This window comes from Saccopteryx leptura, chromosome 6, assembly GCF_036850995.1.
Source record: "Saccopteryx leptura isolate mSacLep1 chromosome 6, mSacLep1_pri_phased_curated, whole genome shotgun sequence".
Lineage (NCBI taxonomy): Eukaryota > Metazoa > Chordata > Mammalia > Chiroptera > Emballonuridae > Saccopteryx > Saccopteryx leptura.
This window is the reverse complement of record NC_089508.1, coordinates 11,653,167-11,672,327: the sequence shown is the minus strand read 5'-3', so window position 1 is coordinate 11,672,327 and position 19,161 is coordinate 11,653,167. Positions and strand designations below refer to the sequence as shown.

Here is a 19,161-nt window from a genome sequence, read left to right as displayed (position 1 = left end):
TCCTCACCAGCCCCCTGACAGGCACGTGCGTTTCTCCGCATTTCACAGATGTGGACGAGGCCGGAAGGGCTCCGCGCTTCACGCCCACGTCCAGAACCCGACCGTGCCCTGCCCTTGCTCACGCACAGCAGTCTTAAAGCCACGACTCGGTTCTCTCCTGCGTCCTTGAAGGTACTTGGTTGCCCTTAACTTGACCTCGACCTCACAGGAGTTCTTTGTTAAGAAGCAAATATTTGCTGGCGCTCAAAAGAAATAAAAGTAGGGCTAAAACCGAGTCAAGTAATTGGGAAATGGTGTTGAAGGCTATTGGGCTCACTTCCCTTGAACATATCTGACCTACATGAATTTTTCCCCTTAAAAACAGAAGAGCCAAATGAGGTAACATCTGAGAGGAGGGCATTGAGCAAGACTTTGCCCTCGGGACTACTGAGCAGAGAGCCCCAGCTCAGCAAAAGCTACAAGTTTCTGCACTTGTAGTTCCGAAGGGCTTACGAATGCATCCCGTGATTTCCTGCTGTGGGCCACTGTCCTGACGCTGTCCGCTGTCCGCTCCTGCTTCCTCCACCTCAGGCCAGCTGTCAGCTAAACAGGGACAACCGGCCTAGAACAAAGGCCAAACACGACCTGCACGCTCTGGTCTCAGTCGCTGCGAAGGGGCCCACTGTCGAGGCAGGAAGGAGCTGAGAAAGGGCTCTCATGGTCTGCTCATCTGACAGGTGTACACATATCACCTCCTGACATGCGCTCTGAGCGCTAGCAAGGCAAGGCCAGGGTCACTGGCTTTGGGGGGTTGCCTCACTGAGCGCACCATCAAGCTCACACCTTCTGGAGGGAATCAGAGGTTCAAAGTGAGATTAAGTAACATGCTCAAACTAATACTGCAAGTAAGTGAGAGCAGGAGGGGCACCTGAGGTCTGTGCGAGTCCAGAGCCCGCGCGCACTCATGACCCCGCCCTGCCCTGGCCTGTGCACGGACAGCCCTCCTCTCCGAACTGCATTCCCCTGACTATGTCCGCTCCGCCCTCTACCCTAACCCCTCCCACTGCCCTCTTTAATAGCACCTTTCTGTTCTTAAATATATATAAAAGTGAGACTTTGCAACAACATGGACTAACTCAAAAACATTATGCTAAGTGAAAGAAGCCAGACACAAAGACTGCACAGTGTCTGACTCCATTTACCTGAAGTTTCCAGAGGGTAAGTAAATCCATGGTCACATGGAGCCGGGAAGAAACAGGGATTGACTACAAATGGGCAGAAGGGAACGTTCTGGAACAATGGAAGTGTCCCCAACTGGACTGTGGCCATGCCTGCACCACTGTATGAATTTACTAAAAACCACTTAACTACACAATTATCACGGGCGAGTTGTGCGACATGTAAACTTACGCCTCAAGGAAGCTGTCTTCAAAAAGTGGTAATGGCACTTGTTTTTAAAACATGTCAAGTGAAAGGTGGTCTTTCAGAAACATGATGGCTCTGCCACTTGACCCTCCATCATCACATCTCTTCCTTCCTTCCACCTCCCGTTTGTTCAAGGTCAAGGCTTCTCTCCCTCTCGGCCTCAGCTACCTGCCTGCCTGCCTGCCTGCCTCGTCCAGGCCCCCAGGAGACAGCTGCTCTTACAGCCTTCCTGGGAGGAGGGGGTGGCCCCTCTCCCTCCCCTACAACCAAACTCCAAACCAGCGTGGGGCAGGGGGGGTCACCATGCTTCTGGCTCCTCAGTCCTCCCGCCAACCCAAACAAACAACGTTCTCCTCACAGCCCCACGGCCCAGCAATGACCTCACTGCCCCCCATCTCCTTTCTCCTGGTAACACCTAGCTCCAACCTGCCTCTCCTCCCAACTCCTGGTAGCCTCCAAGTCCTCCTGATGACAATGAACTTCACCTTCAACCTACTGCAACAACCACCCCACTGCCCTACCCAGGCCTGAGATTGTCCTCCGTGGGCTCAAATTCCTGTCCGGGAAGACCACCTCCAGCCCACTGCTCCCCTGGCGACCTGCGTTGTCCCCTCACAGGCCTGTTGGGGGCCAGGCTGTAGCTGTCACCATGTGCTCCCTGCAAGTCAGAACCTCCCCCTCTCTCCACTCCCGGGAGTCCGGCTTCCACCCCCGCCATTGCAGGATCCACCGACCCCAGGCCTGGCCCTCCCCGCACTCAGAATGTCCCACCAGCGTCACTCCAGACCAAGCCCCTGTCACCCATGAATCCCAGCCAAAAATGAAAATCTCAAAAATCCAATTCAGTCAAGACAAAACGTGGTTTAGGTCACCATCATAGAGCAGAGAAAAGCACTTAGCAATGATTTCATTGTGCCTGGTGTAACTGATCTTCCCTTAACAAAAGAAATTTGTGATAACAAGTGCTGTGTTGATCCAAGGAAAATGTAAACCTCCATAAAAATGTAAGTTTAAAAGTCTCTGTAGGTTCCATGGGGAAGGTTCTTCCAAGTGCTTTTAGTGATCAGCTTCCAAAGTCAAGAAAGCAAACGCCAGCTGGCAGCTGGCAGGATACAGAATCCGGCCAGCGGGCCACAGGCTGAGGTCAGCGATGAGTCAGCGCATGCGTCTCCCCGGCCTCAGCCCATCCTCCTCTTAGTTGGGGACAAATGTTTCAGCCTGTGGCCGAATTTCTTACCTTGCTTCCCTTTATTCTATTTCACTATTAAGTATTTTACCCAGGGAAACTAGTAACACATAAGAAAAAATACAAAAGATGTTCTAGGAGCAAAAGGTAATTGGACACCTGTACTTAATGTTTAACTGGTATTTTTTAGAGTCGGTTGCATAAAAGCCAGGGCAGCTGATGAATCAGCTGTTGCCCATCTTGACCTGAGTGACACCTTCTCTCCCCCGTGGGCAGAGGGAGGAGGAGCCTGCCAGCGGAGGCCAGCTCGGGTTGCTCCTCGGAAAATGGGTCAGGCCTGTTGTTAAATATTAAAAGGAAAGGGGTCATTGTTATGACAAGTTTCTAATCAAGCCAAATTTCCTGTTCTGCTAACATACAAAAACTATTCAAGAAATAAGTCATTTCAATCATCAGTTTTAGAGCTCACAGGATATCTAAACAACCCCCTAACTTAACAGATGTGAAAACCGACACCCTGGGAGGGAAACACACACACACACACACAGGAGGAGACACTGCCAAGTGATCGGGAACACAGCCTCCAGGCCTGCGCCAGCTAACACAGCAGCCACGGGCCACACACACAGCGTGGAGGGTGACAAGCGTGACAAGCACTTGAAATGTGGCCAGTCTGAACTGAAAGCGCCATGAATGTAAATTTACAATTTACACTAGATATCAATGACTCAGTACATGATATAAAAATGCAAGGTATCTTATTATCAACTTTTCATATTGATTACAAGTGAAATGATAATAGTTCAGATATACAGTACTGGATAAAATAAGATAATTTTACCCTTTATTCATTTATTTTACTTTTGAAAAATGTAGCTACTGGAACATTGACCCTGACCCCTGCGCTGCCCTTTGGACTGTGCTGCTGTACAGCTCATAGGCGGGGGTTCGAATCCAGGCTCGACCACAGGCCACGTGACCCACACTGGGTGACGTGCTGACCCTTTCTATAGCTCAGTCCTCTCTTTCATAAAGAGGGATAAGAGCCGGAACCACTACACAGAACCCACTCCAGTTCACTGTGTAAAAGGCTCTTAGAAGACGGCCCCGCACATACTGTGACAGTCTACACATCCTGTTTCTGAGAATTCAAAGATGAAATGACTTCTTAAACGACAGCTCTATTGAGACATAATTCACATACCATAAAAGTCAGCCTTTCAAAAAATATACAACCCAGTGGTTTCTAGTATAGTCAAAACATGCAACCATCAACCCTATCTAATCCCAGAATATTTTCATCACCCCCAAAAAAAGAGCCCACGCCCTGTTAGCCCTGCCTCTCCACCAGACCTTGGCAACTACCACTTGACTACTTCTCTCTCTCTAGATTTCCTTATTCTGGACATTCCATGTAGTGGAACCCTATGATATGTGGTCCTGTGCAGCTGGCTTCTTTTATTTAGCATCAGGTTTTTAAGGTTCATTCATGTTCAAGTATCAGTACTTTATTCTTTTTTATGATGGAATGACACCCACTTCTATGGAGACACCACACTTTGTTTATCCAGTCATCCCATGATGGGCATTCCGACTGTTTCCACGTTGGGGCTGGTATGAATAATACTGCCATGTTTGTTAGAGGACAAGTTTTTGTGAGAACCCATGCGTTCGCTTCTCTTGGGCGTATACCCGGCAGTGGCATTGCTGCGTCATATGGTAACTCTGTGTTTAAGCTTTTGAGGAACTGCCAGACTGTTTCCCAAAGTGGCTGCATCACTTTACATTCCCACCTGGAGGCTGCACTTTTAATGCACTTACAGCTGTGGATTCTTTTCTACTTTCTGCCAGGCTGGTTTAGTGGGGATGTTAGGAGAGACGGGGAGGAGCTAGGGACGGGAGAACCACAGGGCAGAGGCCCGGAGGACAGAGGCTTCCGGAGGCTCGGACTAGAGTGCCGGGCTCAGACCCATCTGAAACTCAACTACTGTGCGGCCTCAAGCAAGTCACTTCCTCTCTTTCGGTCTCAGTTTCCTTATCTATAAAATGAAGGTGTTGACCAACGGGTCTCAAGTAGGGATACTTGGTAAAAGGCTGGAGACACTTATGATTACAACAGTGGGCAAAGGTCAAGGACGCTGCTAAACATCCTACTATGCGCAGCCCCCCCCCCCCCAAGAATAACTTGGCCCCACGTGTCAACACCTCCAAGGCTGAAAACCTTAGGTTAGACTAAGGTAACTCCACATGGGCCAACTACTTTCCAAAATAGATGTATCGTTTTACAATCCTCCAGCAACACGAGGGTTCCCGTTTCTCCACTTCCTCGCCAACACACTTACTTCCGCCAGCCTAGAGGGAGTGGAAGTGGCTTTTTAGTGCCTGTTCTAGTAACGATGTCCAGGAGTGTTTACAGAATGCCAGTACCATAAAGAGAAGAGTCTTCTTCTTACCTGGTGCCTATAATTATACCAGCCATTTGAACCTGCGACAATGACCACCCAGTGCTTGCCGCCATCCTCAGGACTGTCTTCGGGAACAGCACCGGTTCCCAGAACCAAGCTGAGCAGCACCACTATTCCCCAAGTCATTCTGGGCCTTGGCATCCAACTGCAGAGAGCTGGGAAGAAAGAAGGCAGAGTCAAGCAAAAACAAGGAAGGACAAGAACAGAAGAATACTGTTGGCCCCTAAGAAAGGATCAGAGTAAGTGGGCCAAACAAGACCATTCAGGCATCAGGCAGAACATGCTGAGGATGAAAATGTGGACAGAGCAGAACTTTATTTTTAGCTCCGCTGCCCCTTTCCCAGGTGGAGGAGGGGGCTGCCTGTATCTCCCAACCTCCACTACAAGTCGAAGTTATGAGTATAAACCAAAGAATATCCAGAAAGCTTTTTGAGCGACCTTTAAAGTTTTTGTCACAACTTGGTACACAGCAGATAAACGCCACCAACAAAATCCACTGCATTAGAAAAATGTCACCACATACTATGAACTGTTTGCAAGAAAAGAATATACATGCAATGTAAGTGCAGAAAAACATGGAAGACAGACATAAGACTGTAACAGCAGTTACTGTTGGGTGATGGGTGGTGGAATTAAGGATGATTTTTTTCAGATTTGTCTTTCTTACTACAATTAATGTATACTACTTATATAATAAAATTTGTCAAAATTCAGTATATGTTCAATGTAAACAACGAGTGACAACTTATTCGTTGGTGACAAGATAACTCAGTAAGTCATCAAACACTGGCAGCCCAAATTAATCTCTGTATAACACAAAGGCATTTACATGGATTCCGTACAGCAGGCAAGGCAAAAATTTTAATTCTTGTTTTACAGAAAGAGAAAACTGAAGCAAGAGAAGTAACCTGGCCGAATTCCCGGCCAGGTGGCTCCGGCCAGGGACCAGTAGCTGTGCCTTCTGAACTCCCGGTCCAGCCTTCCTGCCGTGTGGTTCTGCATCTCAGGACTCTTCTTAAATGAGGCACATGCCTAATTTATACTCCAATGCCAAAACCTGAAATAATGTTTTCAAGCACCATGCATTACTCAGATCAGACCCTGTCCTGTGTCATGAATATGCTATTCTTAAAAAATAATAAGCCTTCCTGTCAAAAACCAGGCCTGTCATTCTGAGATAAGAGGAAAGCCAGCCTCCGAGATGTGGGGACTCAGAGCAGGAGCGGCTGTGAGGCTGACCTCTGCCTCCAATGATGTCATCTGGCAAAACAACGCTCGCTCATCCATTCACCTGCTCGGCCAGTCTCCTCACACACCTGCCAGGTACTGGGGAGGCAGCAGGGCCAGGACAAAGCCTCTGCCCTCACGGAGCAGGCAGCCAGCTAAGACAGGAACCACCCCTAAGCCTAAGAAAGCACCCTTAGCACTCTGTGCCTAACTCAATATGGTGATCTTCCCCCATACATGTGGCCTTAGGCCAGTCCGTCTCCAAACTGACCGTTCACCCAGATCACTGGAGGGTCTTATTAGAATGAGGGCCTGAGACTCTGCATTTCTGCCCAGCTCTGGGTGGCTCCCAGGACTAACGTAGCAGGCGTCTTCAGTAACCCGGGCAGGTTCCAGCCCACATCTGCCTGAAGCCCCGCACCCCAACACTGCCCGATCCGTCTGAAGTCTCCCCTAAGAACTCAATTCTTCATCTGTAAATTGAGCTGGTGCCCAATTCGGGTTTCCTTAGCTCCACTCAGGTCTGTGGGTGGATGGGACACTACAGTACATTGTGACAGTGACTACTGAGGTGACCCGCCCAGCAGCCCTCTGATTTTGAGCTCACCCTTAGCTGCTGGCTGCAACTAAGCCTGCCTGGGAAGCCTCCCCCAGGGTAGGAGTCAGCAAACGTTTTCTACAAATGGCTGGACAGTCAGTATCTCCAGCCTGGCAGGAGATTCCATCCCGTCACAACCACTCAACTCCCCACTGTCTCACAGAAGCAGCCAGTGACCACACGTGAACCGATGGCTATGGCGATGCCGCAACAGAACAAGCGGTCTCTCTGGTCCGCCCTGGGGAGCGAGCAAGGGCCCCCTGTCCACATGACAAGTACAGCCCGCTGGTTTGATCATCTCTCATCAACAGTCACTGAACGGGCTCCCTGGTCTGCACAGCAGTCGAGTTTGGTTCATGTGACCCAGTGGTCGGCAAACTCATTAGTCAACAGAGCCAAATATCAACAGTACAGATTTCTTTTGGGAGCCAAATTTTTAAAATTTAAACTATATAGGTAGGTACATTCCTTATCGAGGTAGCGCCTGCATGTGGTATTTTGTGGAAGAGCCACACTCAAGGGGCCAAAGAGCCGCATGTGGCTCGTGAGCTGCAGTTTGCCGACCAGGGTGTGACCCAATCCCGAAGAGGCCCAGTCCTCTGGAGGCACTCACAGGTATGTGGCCTCCTCCCTTCACATTCAGGGACAAAAAGAATAAATGAAACACTGGAACTGAATGGCTGCCTTGGCCGTAAACAATAAAACGAACACCAGCAGCTAAAGTGCCTAAATTGGCAAACAACACAACAGCTACTAAAAAGGCCCTACCAGGTTTTTTAGAAACTCGTTTATCTTTCATTCTCCTACTAATATACTAGCGAGTTACACCTCAGTGAGGAAAAGTGCCCTATAAATACACAGTGACATTTTTATAGTTAACATTTGGCGATGGTTCTCCTCTCTCATTTTTTTCTCAAAGATTGTGGTTCCTTGAACATAATGGCAAGTTAAAGGCCTTCCAGTATGACAATGATTGGAAAATGCCACTTAAAGAACACAAGTATACTATTTGGGGAAACATCTAAGGTCCCGCAGTGCAGATAAGACATGAAAGTACTATAATCATTCCATTACCCTCAGCAATCAACACGCCTCAAAGCAGCCAATGGCAGTCGGCAATTTCCTCCTGATCAGCAATATTCTTGACGAAGTCACAAGTAATCTTGCAGCATGTCTATTACTCTTGTTTTAGCTAAGTGAAAAATTCATGGAGAAAAAGCATTGATCCCTGCTAAACTAGCTCTTTGTGACACTGTTCAGTCCACATCCATCCCTCCATCCAACACAGAGGGCACGCAGGCAGCCAAGAGGGAACCAAACACCAAAACCCTTCACTGAGCTGACCTTCTGGAGGGGAGAGAGGGACCGCTGAAACGGACAGGTTGTCAGGTGGAACTGAGCGACACGGAGACTGTACCGCAGGAGGGAGAGTGTTTGTAGGAGGGCCAGGTATCCTTTTCAGAAGGGAAGATGCTAAGGAGCTGAAGGAGCCCATCCCACTGGAAGCAACATAAATGGTCATCTACAGGGACCGTCTAGTTCAGCTCTTACGGTACACCCTCCTAAGGGGGTCCTGTGAAGCTTTTCACGAGTAAGGCAGATCTCAATGCCTTAGTGCCGAGAGTGGAAAGATCTCCAATGTGTTGCGTCTGCTAAACATCTGTAGGGAACAAAATGGCACCCAGCTGATACTCTAACCAGGGAAGGGGCTCGTCTCCCCAGGCACAGGGTGGCAGAGGGGGGCAGCTCTTGCTATCTGCTATGAGCCATGCGCCCTGTGCGAGGCATTTTACACCAGCCTGTCAGCAGCAGGGGGTCAGTCTCATTACTCCCTTCAGACACTTGAGAAAACGGAGGCTCAGAGGTTGAGAAACTGACTGGGGAGTGGCTGGGAAGTAACACACATCTGACTCCCAGACTTTTTCCTCCACATCATCTCACTCGTCACGAGGGTTGTTTATGTGAACGTCTGGGAGGCCCTGTAACCACAGAGGGAGACACTACCCCATATCTGGGGCACGTGACAGGCCTCCACGCTTCCTCCAGCGGGACACCCACGGTGCTCTTCACCACCCCGCTACCCTACGGCACGCGTGGGCAGTCAGAGAGAACCTGATCCACACAAAGTCTTTATGAAAGAATTTTCACCCGTGTCCAATGACGAATCTTCTGCTGGTCCCACTTGGTCCTGTGACCTACACTAGGTCAGCGATTCAACTGAAAGATTCTGCTGGACTTCAAGAAGCATACCATCAAGTGGGGTTCGATCCACTTGGGACGTTTGGGGCAGATTGCCCATTTAAGATAAATTATCACCAACAATATAAGAAATAAGGTCACAGGAAAATAAAAAAAAAATGAGGTAGAAAAAAAGTAAAAAAAAGAAATAAGGTCCTAGTCACATGACCATGTAGATAACAGACTCAAGTTCAAACCCAGATTTGACACCAAAGCCCACACTCTAACCAGCATCGGCTGTGACCACTGCCAGATCTGATTTGTTACTGGCTCTGGGTTAGAAGCCGCCAACCATCAAAGCCAAGCTGGACAATGACATCTGACAAGAGCCTTCCAAACCTGAAGGTCTTTGATCCTACTCTCTGCTCTCCAAAAGTTTACAATAAAAATCATCATGCAAATAGTGCCTGGCTGACATTACACAAGAGAAACAAGGACATGTGACAAGGACCTCCTTGACCCAGACTTAAATCAAGTTCCTCTGAGCCCGCCTCCTGACTAAGCTTTGGTCTGCATAGCCATTTTGGCAAAAACCCTGCAAGAATCTCCCACCTTTGATATCTAATCAAGCTCCTCTTAGTAATTTTCCAGCCACTGCCCTTCTCACTCAGCCCGTAATTCCCAGCTGTCCTTGCTGTATTCAGAATTAAGCTCAGCCTGACCAGGCGGTGGCGCAGTGGATAGAGCATCAGACTGGGATGCGGAGGACCCAGGTTCGAGACCCCAAGGTTGCCAGCTTGAGCACGGGCTTATCTGGTTTGAGCAAAAGCTCACCAGCTTGGACCCAAGGTCGCTGGCTCGAGCAAGGGGTTACTCAGTCTGCTGTAGCCCCACGGTCAAGGCACATATGAGAAAGCAATCAATGAACAACTAAGGTGTCGCAAACGAAAAACTAATGATTGATGCTTGTCATCTCTTTCCATTCCTGTCTGACTCTATCCTTATCTATCCCTCTCTCTGACTCTCTCTCTCTGTCTCTGTGAAAAAAATAAATAAATAAGCTGAGATGCCTGGCCTGTGGTGGCACAGTGGATAGAGCACTGACCGAGAACCCTGGGACTGGTTAAGGCACATGCGAATGACAAGCAACCAACAGCTAGAGTGAAGAATTAAGCTCAGTTCTGTACCAGTCTCTCTCCCCCAATGAAATAGCTGAAATACAGTAAAAAACCCTCTTGCTGGTTTTGTTTTTGCTTTTGTTTTGTATTTTTCTGAAGTGAGAAGCAGAGAGGCAGGGAGACTCCTGCATGCACCTGACCAGGATCCACCTGGCCTGCCCACTAGGGGGCGATGCTCTGCCCATCTGGGGTGTTGCTCTGTTGCAATCAGATCCATTCTAGTGCCTGAGGCAGAGGCCATGGAGCCATCCTCAGCTCCCAGGTCAACTTAGCTCCAATGGAGACTTGGCTGCAGGAGAGGAAGAGAGAAAGAAAGAGAGAGAGAAAGGAGAGGGAGAGGGTAGAGAAGCAGATGGGCACTTCTCCCGTGTGCCCTGACCGGGAATCAAACCCGGGACTTCCACATGCAGGGCTGATGCTCTACTGCTGAGCCAACCAGTCAGGGCCTTATTGTTTTTAACACGTGTCCAATATGGGTTCTCTTTAACACAGGACTTGTAAGTACTAACTTGGGGAGAGGAGATCTTAGGGTCTCTCCAGGCCTTAACTGGCCATCTATGAATGAGATGGTAGAACTAAATTAAGAGACCATTCAGTTCTCAAATTCTTTCATTTCCTGTTTAAAGAATGAGATTAAAATCCAATTAAGTCTTATCTCAACTATCACATGAAAAATGTGTTTCGTTCAGGTCAATTAACTTTATTTCCTATAGAGGAGATGTCTGATTCAGCAGCAATTTAGATTCTAGATTAGGGCATGTCCTTCTAGGATATCTAATATCTAAAAAGTTTTTGGAAATTTTTTTACAACTCTATAAACTGTGGATAACAACAATGCAAGTAATTATTAATACATTCAAATTAATTCTTATTAAGGGGAGAATTTATTAACTTCCCCCACTGCTGTAGAAAGAAGCCAGTTTTGCCTCAATTTGCATATTCATTTAATTATTTCTGACCTGCAAATGTGGTCTGTACTTTGGAATCTCCTTTGAACAGGCTGTAACACCTTACTAAGTTTCCTCATTAATGAGTTAAATATTATCTTAAACACTTGTTCATTTCTTTTCTGTACAAAATGATGACTTTTAGCTTTTTAAAAAAAATTCTTTTAACATAACAAAGAGCCTGACCTGTGGTTGCGCAGTGGATAGGGCGTTGACCTGGAATGCTGAGATTGCTGGTTCAGAACCCTGGGCTTGCCTGGTCAAGGCACATATGGAAGTTGATGCTTCCTGCTCCTCCCTTCTCTCTTTCTCTCTCTCTCTCTCTCTCTCTCTCTCTCTCTCTCTCTCCTCTCTAAAATGAATAAAGTCTTTTTAAAAAATTACAAAAAGTAACATATTTCATATACAAAAAAAAAATTACAAAAAGTATAAGCAACTAATTGTATTTCAAAATAGACACAGTCAAAAAATAATTTTTAAATTTACTAATGGTTAGAAGAATTTAAAAACCTAGCAAAGTAAAATTGACTAATAGTTATGAGTTTTTACATTTTATTTTCTTAGTTGGCACTTGAATTTCTTTTACCCAAATTACTACTTTTGAAACCTACATCAATGGTTTGTAATCTTTTCCCCAAATGACTTTCATATCTATATGTTAATTAGGTTAAATTTTGTCCCAATTCATGTTTCAAGAAATTGAAGGGTGCGCCTGACCTGTGGTGGCGCAGTGGATAAAAGTGTCGACCTGGAAATGCTGAGGTCGCCGGTTCGAAACCCTGGGCTTGCCTGGTCAAGGCACATATGGGAGTTGATGCTTCCAGCTCCTCCCCCTGTCTCTCCTCTCTCTCTCTGTTTCTTTCTCCCTCTCTCTCTCCTCTCTAAAATGAATAAATAAAATAAAAATAAAAGTAAAAAATTCTAAAAAAAAAAAAAAAAAAAAAAGAAATTGAAGGGTAGATACTGAGCTACAGAAATGTACAAACTATGGCCCTGGCCGGATAGCTCGGTTGGGTAAAGCATCGTCCCGAAGTGCAGAGGTTGCCGGTTTGATCCTCAGTCAAGGTACATACAGGGACAGATCGATATTCCTGTCTCTTTCTCGCTCTCTAAAATCAATAAAAAGAAACATTAAAAAAAAAAAAAAGAAACATATAACACAAAACACCTGCTACCTGTCACTCAGGCCATCAACTGTTAATATTTTGTAAATCTGTTGCATCTTTCCCCATAAAACAAAACATTACAGCTCCGAGTTTTCCCCACACCACAAGTTAACTACTATGATGTTAGCATTTCTTTCCAATCGACTTATTATACTTTTAAAAAACATACATATCCATGTTATAAACAGTCCCTTATTATAGCCTGACCAGGCGGTGGTACAGTGGATAGAGCGTCAGACTGGGATGTGGAAGACCCAGGTTCGAGACCCCGACGTCGCCAGCTTGAGCGCGGGCTCATCTGGTTTGAGCAAAAATTCACCAGCTTGGACCCAAGGTCGCTGGCTCAAGCAAGGGGTTACTCGGTCTGCTGAAGGCCCACGGTCAAGGCACATATGAGAAAGCAATCAATGAACAACTAAGGTGTCGCAATGCGCAACAAAAATCTAATGATTGATGCTTCTCATCTCTCCATTCCTGTCTGTCCCTGTCTATCCCTCACTCTGACTCTCTCTCTGTCTCTGTAAAACAAAACAAAACAAAAAAAACAGTCCCTTATTATAGCCTGACCAGGTGGTGGCGCAGTGGATAGAGCATCGGACTGGGACGCAGAGGACCCAGGTTCGAGACACCGAGGTCGCCAGCTTGAGTGCAGGCTCATCTGGTTTGAGCAAAACTCACCAGCTTGGACCCAAGGTCGCTGGCTCGAGCAAGGGGTTATTGGGTCTGCTGTAGCCTCACGGTCAAGGCACATATGAGAAAGCAATCAATGAACAACTAAGGTGTCGCAAAAAAAAACTAATGATTGATGCTTCTTATCTTTCTCTGTTCCTCCGTCTGTCCCTATCTACCCCTCTCTCTGTAAAAAACAAACAAACAAACAAAAAAAACAGTCCCTTATTAATGGGCATTTAAGCTGTTTCAACTTTTTAAATAAAATTTTTATTATTTTATTTTATTCATTCATTTTAGAGAGGAGAGAGTGAGGGAGAGAGAGAGAGAGAGGAGGAGCAGGAAGCACCAACTCCCATATGTGCCTTGACCAGGCAAGCCCAGGGTTTCGAACCAGCGACCTCAGCATTTCCAGGTCGATGTTTTATCCACTGCGCCACCACAGGTCAGGCTGTTTCAACCTTTATAACCATTATAAACATCCTAATATTCCTCTCCTTATACGAATACAAATGTCTGGTTCCTTAGGCCACTTTCTAGAAGTGCAACCACTGGGGCTTCAGATACACCCACTTTGCTAGTAGCTACAGTGCTCTAAGGTACACTCCCCCTAGTAGTGAATCCTTTCTTCAAATACCTATTATTTCTTTTTTTTTTTTTTTTTTTTTTTTTTTAGTGAGTGAGGAGAGAAAGAGAGAAAGAAGGGGGTGGGGGGAGGGGAGGAGGAAGCATCAACTCCCATATGTGCCTTGACCGGGCAAGCCCAGGATTTTGAACCGGTGACCTCAGCATTCCAGGTCAACACTTGATCCACTGCGCCACCACAGTTCAGGCTATTATCTCCTGATTATCAAACATTTTCATTTTTTTATTTCAAATGGTTTTTATTGTATACCAATGGCTGGTAAATACAAGGGTTATTTCTAGCCCCTCTTCTGGTCTATCCATTCTGTGCCCTGTCCCTGTCTCAGGGTGCACTGCAACTGCAGGACAGGACGATGACCTCCCCACATTCACACTATACAGAGCTGCTCGCTGCCCGGGGAGCAGGGTGGGTCCGTGGGTCAGTCTTCGTCCGAGTTACTCGGGCCCACGTACTCGCAGACAGCATCATAGTGAAGCTCCACCAGCTGAGTCTCTCTGCGCAGGTGAACCACAGCCTGGCTCCGCTCTCTGTCCCAGGCCAGCAGACGGCCCACACTTCCAGCGTGTGGCCCCAGCACCACCATCACCCGGTTTCCCTGGACCTTGGGGATGAGGGTCTCCAGCATGTCTTCCCTGATGCCTTCCAGGACCTGACCTTCGTCTGTTCGACATACACAAGTATCTGGGCTGAGGACATCTTCAACTGTCATCTTGGTGTTATAATACTGGCCACCTTTGTGCAGTCTGTCCACAAACCGCACTCGCAGGTCCCTGTGTACCCAGTGCCGACTCCCGGAGGCTGCTTTCTTACTCTTGCCTGTAGGCTGGTCGGGTCGGTCTGGACAGTGTTTCCTCTTCCTCTCTTCCACTTCCTGCCGAGTGGGCAGGGCTTCAGCCTGGGAGACCTTCCACGATGAGGCTGTTCCAGTCTGTTGCTCTGAAGAAGTTTTGCTCACCTGGGTGAGATCCAAGGAATTCTTGCCCAATTCCTGCTGGGAGACAGGCCGTATGCAGTACTCACTAACAGTCACCATGCGGCTCCCCCCGGCCAAACGGACCATGGCGCGAACATTGTCAGGATCGACGCCTTCCACCTTCCCACAGAGGCCTCGGTAAGGGCCAGAAAGGACCACCACAGCTCCTCCAGGTACCAGTCCTTGCGGCTGGTCCTCCTTATCCTTCTCGTGCTTCCCATCTGCCCTTGGCAGACAGCGGGGGCTGGCAGGGCCCAGGGGCTGGACCTCAGTGAGGCTGGCACCCAGCCCTAACCCTTTAGGTCTCAGTGAGTTGACATGGGGCTTCACCACTTGACTGAAGGTGCAGCCGATGCCCTGGCCAGGTTTCCAGCCCATGCCCCGCAACATGGCCAGCCCGTAGGCCTCCACAGGGACTGCCTCATAATCAGCCTCCTTGGGTACTGTCTCTGCCCGGGGTTCGCTGTCTGCCCCTTCCGCCCTGCCTGTGCATCTGTTCTGGATCGTGGGAATAGCGAGCGTGGGGGCGACACCCATATTCTCTTTCTCAAGAGACTTCTTGGATTCCTCAATGAGCTCCCTCACTGCCTGAGACAGCATCCCATCCACCATGGCCTCGGTGCCTGCAGATGGGCCAGGGGCCTGGGATGGTGGCTGCCTTTGAGGGCCATTCTGGATCAAAGGGATGATGAGTTCCTTGGGGGCTTCTGAGGGAGTAACACTCTGCAACTTCCTCCCTTTCACGGTCTTCAAGAAATCCTTCTCTTCCAGATCCGCACCCAGGACGCCTCCCAGGTCATCCAGGCGTCTCTGGGTGGCCGGACGAATGAAGCCGAACGACACTGGGGCACCGGAGGGTCCCGCCTGCCGCCAAACACCCTCTTCAGCATCTGCCATCTTGCCCCTCTTCAAACTTTATTATTTCTAATCTGATGGATATAAAGTGATCTAATTATGGGCTTACTGTGCACTTCTTGGGTTACAAGAGTCAGATGTTTAATCATTTCAATTTCAACCCCTTTGATACATGCGACAGGGATTCGATTACAATCTATAAAGCAACTCCTGCAGTTAAAAAATGCTGGATTTTTCCTCAATAGATAGTCATAGGTTAGAAAATTCAAGGGGTAGGGTTTTCCTCAATATAGTTTTACTGAACATTACTGGGTATGGTATATCTCACCTCCGCAGCAGTTCACAACTCCCCTCCTCTCCTCATCCTTCCCATTGTAACGCTGCCCCTGTGTAAACCTGTGCCCCCACCCCTGTAACACTAGACTAGTTCACTGTAGACTGCCTCTCCGTTTTACAAAATAATCCCGGCTCAAAATGCTTCATAAGACTCAATCAATGTCTGCTAATTAATACAGTCCTGCCATAAAAATAAAAAAAAGCTGGTCTACTCCACTCACTACCATACCACATGACAAGTCTCAAACCCTGGGCATTTATTCTCATCTATAAAACTGAGCACCTGACACAAAGTTCCTTCCTCCACCCTAGATTCTACAATTCTTGCTCTGGAGTAACCCATGTAGGTATAACCTCAACTCTGACAGGGGCGGGGGACCAAACCAAGCTAACTTTCACTTCTATGGCTGCCGTGAATCTCCCTGTAATTCCCATCAGCTCAGGCCTCCGAGACAGCTTCCCTGACTTCTCAGAGGGAATGTTCTCCTAAGCTTGGGCATTTCTGTTGCTGTCCTTACCAGTCCTTCCCCTTAGGCTACTGAGAACTGGCTGGAACAGGGTGCAATCTTCCATTGTGATAGCACCAACAGCGTGAACAGTTCCTGGGCTGTAAAGGTCAGAACCAAGCCCCAGACCTGGCCTGGTCTTCCCTCTTCTTGCGCGCCCGTTCCCCCGCGCCCGTTCCCCCGTGCTCGTGGCGGTGCAGCCTGGTCATCCAGCCAGACCACGCACAACACAGGGCCCGCCTCCACCCCCACAGGATGGCGGGCTAAGTCGCAGGGTTTTTCTCTAGGGATTGGTTGTTTCCTGAAACTCTCCTTCACAGGGTGAGAAAGGATTACTCAGGAAGGGCGGGGTGCTGTCCCGGTAGCTCAGGTGGTTCGATTGTTGTCCTGATGCGCCAAGGTTGCGGGTTTGAACCCCAGTGGGGGCGCAGGCAGATATCAGCCAATGAACGCACAGATGAGTAGAAAATCGATGTTTCTCTTTCTCCCCCCCCCCCCAACCCCCACCCCGCCACCGACCTCTTCTGTCTCTAAAATCGATACAAATTCAAAAAGAAAAAGAAAAGGGATAGGGGTACAGAAAATCCCGTGAGGCCAAGAGTCTGGGCAGACGCGCGGCCCTGGCCGGGACGTTACCTGCGGCGGGTGACCACAGCGGCGACGGCGGCCGCAGGGTGGACAGGAGCGTGGGAACCCTTCGCAGCGCGCAGCCTCAGACGAGACAGCTCAGGGTCCCGCTCTGCAGTGATTGCGGCTCGAGGCCCTCCGTCTCCCTTTTGAGGGCCGATTGCGCCGCGCTGATTGGTGAAGCTTCGAGGCAAGGCGTCTGTGAAAGCCAATAGGAAGGGAGGACGAGGAAGCGACTACAAGTCCCAGCGTGCAGCGGCAGGGACTTAAATACTCTGCCGCCTGGGATCTAGGGGAGGTGGGAGTCCTATAAACTGGGGTCGGAAGTGTCAGTGTTTTCAGGAACCAGAAATTTTGTAATTCCAGAAGTGTCCGCCAAAGGATCAAAACCAATGCGCAGAGCACTTTAACCCACTGGTTCCTAATTGTGTCTGCACGTAGGGAAGCTTCAAAAATATACTGCTGCCCAAGACCCAATCACGCCATACATTGTTGTGAGTTCAGTGGTCAGTATGGGGCCTGGGTTTTGCAATCCTTAAAGATCCCCCACAGAGGCCCTGGCCAGTTGGCTCAGTGGTAGAGTGTAGGCCTGGCATGCAGGAGTCCTGGGTTCGATTCCAGCCAGGGCACACAGGAGAAGCGCCCACCTGCTTCTCCCCCCTTCCCCCTCTCCTTCCTTTCTGTCTCTCCCCCTCCCGCAGCGGAGGCTCCATTGGAGCAAAGTTGGCCCAGACACTGAGGATGGCTCCATGGCCTCTGCCTCAGGCGCTAGAATGGCCCTGGTTGCAACAGAGCAATGCCCCAGATGGGCAGAGCATCGCCCCCTGGTGGGCTTGCCGGGTGGGTCCCGGTTGGGCGCATGCAGGAGCCTGTCTGACTGCCTCCCCATTTCCAGCTTCAGAAAAATACAAAAAAATAATAAAAATAAAAAATTTTAAAAATTAAATAAATAAATATAAAAGATCCCTCACAGAATCTTGAGTGTGCAGACCCATTTAATCTTTGTAACAACCCTATAAGAGTCAGGCACTATTGTCATCCTGGCTTTACAGAAAGGACAACTGAGAGAGATTATGTCAGGGAGGTTAATTTGTCTCTAAAGGTCACAAACCTCTGACCTAGGCAGTCTAGTTCCAGAATTCCATGCTCTTAATCCGTATACAATGCTATTTCTCAAATGTTTGGTATTATCTCACAGGGAACTGGAGAGAAAAATAAAATATTGTGTATGCAGTGCCATATGGTAGAGCCCAGTAAATTGAATTAAAAGGAATTGATGTGGTGGCACAGTGGATCAAGTGTCGACCTCAAACGCCGGTTCAGGACCCTGGGCTTACCCGATTAAGGCACATATGAGAGTTAGTGCTTCTTGCTCCTCCTCCCCTTCTCTCTCTCTTTCTCTCTCTCTCTCTCTCTCTCTCTGTCTCCTATAAAATGAATAAATAAATAAAAATAATTATAAATAAAAATAAAGTAAAAAAATAAAAGGAATTGATGTGAGGGAATAAGTGCAGTTCTGCTTAAGAACAGCAAGGGCAAAAGAAAAAAAAAAACAGCAAGGATTACAATCCAGGACTACATTTATCAGTTGTCCCCCTTGTTCGTTTATAATCTATTTTTATAGCTGTAGAGGAAAGAATGTCCAGCCTAAGTAAGAGTCTTGTAAGATTTTATTTGAGCCAAGCTGACAACAATTTTAGGGAAGGAAAATCTCAACAGATTGAGAAAATGTCCCAGAGAATAGCAGTTTTACAGCTTTTTTTTTTCTTTCTTTTTTACAGAGACAGAGGGATAGATAGGTACAAACAAACAGGAATGGAGAGAGATGAGAAGCATCAATCATTAGTTTTTCATTGCGAAACCTTAGTTGTTTATTGATTGCTTTCTTACATGTGCCTTGACTGTGGGGCTACAGCAGACTGAGTAACCCCTTGCTCGAGCCAGCGACCTTGGGTCCAAGCTGGTGAGCTTTGCTCAAACCAGATGAGCCTGCACTCAAGCTGGTGATCTACGAGTCTCAAACCTGGGTCCTCTGCATCCCACTCCAATGCTCTATCCACTGCGCCACCGCCTGGTCAGGCTACAGCTTATTTTAAACATTAGAATCAAAGCAGGAGACTTAAGGCGGGTTACATGAAATTCTTTGGAGATAGATTAGGGAGGCAGGAGAAAGCACACCGGGAAATCTCTGAAACTGGAT

The 19,161-nt window shown here is 48.0% G+C and overlaps 1 protein-coding gene and 1 pseudogene across 1 annotated transcript in view; both read right to left on the bottom strand.

The window, feature by feature from the left end:
- Nucleotides 1–17,127, bottom strand: part of LGMN (legumain) — a 45,451-nt gene extending 28,324 nt beyond the window's left edge. Inside the window, exons 1-2 of the mRNA XM_066342780.1 lie at nt 16,971–17,127; nt 5,044–5,210 (exon numbers count right to left, since the gene is read on the bottom strand). Coding sequence (XP_066198877.1) covers nt 5,044–5,196 — 153 coding nt within the window. The 5' untranslated portion in view covers nt 5,197–5,210; nt 16,971–17,127. The remainder of the gene's footprint in view (nt 1–5,043; nt 5,211–16,970) is intronic.
- LOC136376194 (G-patch domain and KOW motifs-containing protein pseudogene) lies at nt 13,928–16,004 on the bottom strand (annotated as a pseudogene).
- Nucleotides 17,128–19,161: the final 2,034 nt, after the last annotated feature.